Genomic DNA, 6,092 nt, shown 5'->3' with positions numbered 1-6,092 from the left:
TTTTGGTTAGGCCATATCAGACTGAAAAGTGATTTGATCCAATTTAGTATTACATTTCGGTAAAAAGGTAATTCTCAGATGGACCTAAGTAAAATTGCGTAAAAATATCTACCACCACCTTTTCCATAAGTAGCTAGATATTATATGTAACCGGGACTGGATGGCTAATGATAAGGACACGTAATTGGTCATTTTTATATGTACCTATAGTTATATATATCCTTCTAAAAACAAACGTTAAAATGGATGAAAATCACCGTTTGTTGAATTGAACCCAAAGACTGTTAAGACATTGGGTTGTCGTTAATGTTTTTGATTGCCTATCCAATATGTTGCATAAAGTATTAAATACAAATTAAAATACTCAAGTAGGCTAGGCGTTTTTTGTTGTAAATATATTTTAATAAATCAATGTAAATAATAAGCTTTAAATAGGTCATTGAAATGTCCTGTATTATGTCTAGTCATTAAACTAAAAATAAATTGGTCAAGCATTTGTACCTACTCTTAAGTAAATTTAAACTTACCTATATAAGATAAGAAGGTCTATAAACACCACAGCAATTTGATCACTAAATAATGTATACCTATCTAGTACCAATATGGCGGCTGACCAATAAAAACAGGTGCAGTAAACCTACTATTGTTCATAAGAATCATAAGGTTGTCAATGCATGTAGATCCTTTAAAATAAGTGGTGTACCAATTGAGCTAGAAAGCTATGTCGGAAGTTTAGATGTGATGAATGATCTCTGAATACAGGGTCCTTTATGATGGATACGATTACTACTATATTACTTTCTGCCCCGGATTCTGATGATCTGATAATCGTTGCAGAGAGCCAAGATATGCACCCGTCACAAAGGATCGTATAATACTGCAATCGTAAGTTAGTATAATTATAATTTAAGGGATCGTTTAGACTATAAGTAGGTAGGTACACTACCTCATTAACACTTTATCTCTGATCACGACTAAATTTAAATGGGACCATCTGCGACATGTTATTGACCGAGCATTAGCGAAAGTCTCAGTTTCAGCTAATGCTTTCATATGTCCGGATGTTCTCAAAAAGTGGCAACCGATTCTCGTGAAATTTTGTGAGCATGTTCGATGATTAAGTAAAAATAATTGAATTGATTTTTTGAAATTTTTCAAAATGGCGGAGCCATACATTTTTAGAGTTTTAAGTACTGCTCCCGAAGTACAGCTCACAGAGCCCCTAGTCACACTATAGTGTAATGAGAAATCGTATGAGAACTAGAGTTAGAACAAGCTAAGTTGGCAACGATTTTGATAGCCTAGACCAGCGGTCGGCAACCTTTTAGTACACAGTAGTTTTTAACGAAGTTGACGCGGGCCACATTTTGTTAATATTTATGACTTTATCAGACATTGTCGTGTGTCAATATTACATACAAAATAGCCAGGGAGGCCCATATGGGTCGCAAGTGAGAGGTTTGCGGGCCGCATGCTGCCCGCGGGCCGCATGTTGCCGACCGCTGGCCTAGACCACTGTGCTTATGTGTCGTTTTAAACATCAAACTTCTATGAAATTATGACTTTTAGTTAACACTTGCACAGTCTGGACGTGGTCTGGATTATCAAAATCGCTGCCAACTTGACTTGGGCTAACTCTAACAACTCCCTCTGGGCGGAAAGCGAGCCCGCAAACGCCCTGCATGTACACACCTGGAAACACAGCCGTTGAGGTCTCAGTGAAATCCATAAACGTTTAACCTAAACGATCTCGAGTTTTTATATTTTAAGTGTAAACATGTGAAATAGGAGAAATTAATAAAATGAGATGAAAAAAATGGGTGTTTAGTTTTCTTACCTTATTTCTATGGTGTGTTACTCTTCAATCCATAACTTTCGAGTAAAGAGGTGCTTGAATCAAACATAAAGCAATGAATAATAATTTATCACCTACACTTGACCATACACGATTTTGTGATAAAATCATGATAAAATAAAAATTATCCGGACTATCGCATTGACATTGAAAATGGCGCCTTTACAGCTCAGTATTGCTAGTTACGAAAATGTAGATCACGATGCCTAAAAATAAAAATATTATAAATGAGATTGGACAAAACAATACTGAAATAAATTATCATTTGTTACATTTATTAAGTATAGTATTTATTAATCCCGCAAATTATATTGCAAAGAAATGAACGAAATTAAGTATAAGGTTCTTTATACAGCCACATTCAATGACTAATATTAAATAAAAAATTTACAAACTTTTATTAAAGCAGGATATCAACATTCATACAAATAAAACAATAAAATAATAAGATAATGTTTATTATTGTTCGTTATTTTATTAAAAACTATCTCTCTTAATAATTACTTCTCAGTCTACAGCTGTTTCTCACTATGGTTTCTCAGCAACCGGTTTTTGCACCTTAAAACACCTATTACATTTTGACACATCATATCAGTGTTGCCAGATCTACTGATTAAGCAGTAAATCTATCTGATTTTAAAAATATCTACTGATCTACTGCTTTTTGCTGGTGAGCTACTGATTTTTCGAAAACGAGGGGTATCAATTATAAAACCATCATAAGACCTGTCGTCATGTATGGATCAGTGTTGGGCCCTAAAGGTGACGGATGAGAAGAGATTGCATGTAGCGGAAATGAGAATGTTAAGATGGATGTGTGGTGTGACAAGAATGGATAGGATAAGGAATGAGTATACGAGTATAAGAGGAAGCCTACTCGGAATGTTGCACCCATAGTAGAAAAAGTAAGAGCGAATCGCCTAGCGTGGTATGGGCATGTGATGCGGATGAAAGTCATGTGACGAGAAAGGTATTACGAATGAATGTGGAGAGAATTAACGGGAGAGGAAAACCGAGGAAAAGATGGATGGACTGAGTCATGTGACGAGAAAGGTATTACGAATGAATGTGGAGGGAATTAACGGGAGAGGAAAACCGAGGAAAAGGTGGCTGGACTGTGTGAGAGATGATATGAAACGAACGCAAGTAAATGATGAGATGACGGGCGAGAAAGAGGTATGGAAGAAAAACACATGCTGCGCCGACCCCAAATGAATGGGATAAAGGGCAAGCGAATGATGAGTAGAAAAAAAACTTGTGCTCATTTATTAATTATAACCCTATGCGCGCACGAGCAACTTTGTCGCCGCGACTTTGTGTTTTGTCTTTGTCGCACTCAAGTGTCGAAGTCAAGTGCGACAGAGACAAAACACAAAGTCGCGGCGACAAAGTTGCTCGTGCGCGCATAGGGTAATAACAGAAGTAAGAGACAGAATGATACTCTTCATTTTACTGTTACTGACAATTTAGTTTGCCAGCAATACTCAATTACGCCCAGTTTGTCAGCAGAAAAAGGAAAAAAAAAACAAATTTTCTATGGGAGGTTGGTGTCAGGTCAGAGCATAATTTATTTATTTTAAATTTTACCTATTGCAGACATCACTTTTTAAATCTACTGCTTTTTTCCCCTATCTACTGCTAAAACGATTTTTTTCTACTGAATATTTCAAATTTCATCTGGCAACACTGCATCATATTCCTCCGTTCTCCGTTTCTATTATTTCCATTTACGGGACAAAGTAGTTCAATGATTTACGCCTGATACGGGTCAACCGGGGCTCCAAGATCTAGAGAACCATTATACGGTTACTGCTAATGCTATCTGTTTCTTCGGAGTCATAATAAGGCGTAGCTTTCCACCACCGACGCTCGTGTCTAAACTTTCCACCATAACGATCATTATTTTGAGAGTTCAATCGCCGATTTTACTGTAAAAATGACTGAAAACTCGCCAGACGAAGCAAATGCTAGCCGGAAAGACTTCATATGTGGAGTTGTTGAAGGTAAATTTAGATATAAGCCTGTAAAGTAAAGCTTCGTGGACTATGTATAGTTTTATAGCTATGTTAGGAATTAAGAACGGTGTGAATGACCTGTGGTCAACTATTTGCAGGCTTTTACGGTCGCCCGTGGACCACGGAGCAGCGGAAAGATCTTTTTCAAAAGTAAGTACTGCTGATACTTATAATTATGACTAGAAAGTGACAGAGTGATAATGTAAACAAATTACCCAACATTCTTGTTAGTATTTGAATATTTACCATATTTATGTTGAATTGTATACATTCTTATTAAGTAAAATTAAAATTTGACATAAATCAGTCTAATAAATCAATTACATGTATTACTTTCACTATTTCACGGATCGAATACTAGGAGGGCATCTCCGCTGCAAAACCCCAGTGCTTTGGATCTCACTCTAGCTTCCGCAAACTTGGCCTCCTCAACCTCTTGGAAAGTGTTAAACAATACATATGGTAGTGATCACTTCCCCATATTATCCACCATCCTTAGACCCTGTCCCCCGGCTCATGTACCTCATCCACTCCTAAAATACAAAACGGCACAGGCTGACTGGAGTAAATACTCCTCTAACTTAGAAAATAGAATAAAGGCAATGCCTGAAATTAATCACAATAATTTTGCAGAATTGTACACTAATTTTATAGAGCACATCTGCCAGTCTGCGGATGAATCTATTCCTATTAAAAACACAAAAGCCCGCAAGATTCCTTCTCCCCCCTGGTGGGACCTGGAGTGTACAAATATAATAAAAGACCGTAAAAAAGCAGAGAAAATCTACTCTGAAAATTTCACTATGGAAAACTTCTTAAACCTACAAAAAACGAACGCTAGATCCAAGAGGCTACTTGCAAAAAAAAAGGCTGAAGGTTGGTCCAGTTTCTGTAAGTCCCTATCTCCAAGGTCGCCATCTACATTAGTATGGAAAAAAATAAAGGCATTCCGGAGGAGCCAAACTGGTAATGACCCCTTATGCAATGATACTAATACTTGGCTTCCAGAATTTATAGATAAATTATCTCCTCCCTTTGTTCCAAATGAAGACTTCTTCCCGCAATCCATACCAGCGGACCAAAGCACAGATAAAATGAACGACCCTTTTTCCTACCCAGAATTATTATGTGCTATGGACCACCTAAAGGACTCCTCTCCTGGCATCGATGGGATACCGTTCTCATTTATAACCCAATCCTCTAAAACCACTAAAGAGTACTTACTGAAAATAATAAACCATGTGTTCATCACCGGAACTGTTCCCGAACCCTGGAAAACCCAAATTGTCATCCCTATACTAAAACCCGGCAAAGACCCAAAAGAAGCCTCATCATATCGCCCAATAGCACTTTCCTCAGTTGTAGTTAAAATAATGGAACATGCAATCAAAAACCGTCTAGAATGGATTCTTGAAAATCGCAATTTACTAGCTAACTCGCAATTCGGATTTCGCAGGGGCAGGGGCACTGTTGACAGTCTCAGCATTCTAACCACAGATATTCGGCTGGCCTTCAGCAATAATGAGCAAACTATAGCGGTCTTCCTGGACATTGCAGCTGCATATGATAACGTCAACCTCTCACTACTTAAACAAAAAATGGAACGGTTAAATATCCCTCCAAGACTGAAAATTTAATTAGCAATTTGTTTATGGCCAGATACATATGTGTCCGATCAAATGGCAATGTACTTCCTCCCAGGCCAGTATGGCAGGGCCTCCCCCAAGGGTCTGTCCTCAGCCCCATCTTATATAGTCTCTATACTTATGATCTGGAACCCACGGTAGACTCCTTCTGCAATATTTTGCAATATGCGGACGATATAGTCCTATACAAGAACTCCTCATCTTTTGCAGACTGCTCGTCCCGACTGGCCTCGGCCCTGTTCTACCTAAGAGATTACCTTGAAGCTCATGGACTTACCCTATCCGTCCCCAAATGTAAAGCTGTAGTATTCACTCGCAAAAAAAACATTCCACCTATAGAACTCTCCTTGGAGGGGCAAGAAATTGAAATTGTTAACTCGGTTAAATTTCTGGGAGTTCTGCTCGATTCTAAAATGACTGGTAAACCCCATCTGGACTATATTGCAAAAAAATGCGAAATAAGTGTTAATGCTATGCGCTCACTGTCTGGCGTACGCTGGGGGGCTCATCCGTACACCCAGAAAATTCTATATAATGCTATAGTTCGAAGCCACTTTGACTATGCTAGTTTCATTT

The 6,092-nt window shown here is 38.1% G+C and overlaps 1 protein-coding gene across 1 annotated transcript in view; it reads left to right on the top strand.

Annotated features, from left to right (window-relative positions):
* The first annotated feature begins 3,566 nt into the window (after positions 1-3,566).
* Positions 3,567-6,092, top strand: part of LOC134657538 (protein O-GlcNAcase) — a 57,617-nt gene continuing 55,091 nt past the window's right edge. Inside the window, exons 1-2 of the mRNA XM_063513113.1 lie at positions 3,567-3,858; positions 3,969-4,020. Of these exons, the coding sequence (XP_063369183.1) occupies positions 3,792-3,858; positions 3,969-4,020 (119 nt within the window). The 5' untranslated portion in view covers positions 3,567-3,791. The remainder of the gene's footprint in view (positions 3,859-3,968; positions 4,021-6,092) is intronic.

Source organism: Cydia amplana, chromosome 20 (genome assembly GCF_948474715.1).
Source record: "Cydia amplana chromosome 20, ilCydAmpl1.1, whole genome shotgun sequence".
In the NCBI taxonomy this organism is placed as follows: domain Eukaryota; kingdom Metazoa; phylum Arthropoda; class Insecta; order Lepidoptera; family Tortricidae; genus Cydia; species Cydia amplana.
Note: the sequence above shows the minus strand (reverse complement) of the source record. Positions and strands in the feature narration are given on the sequence as shown.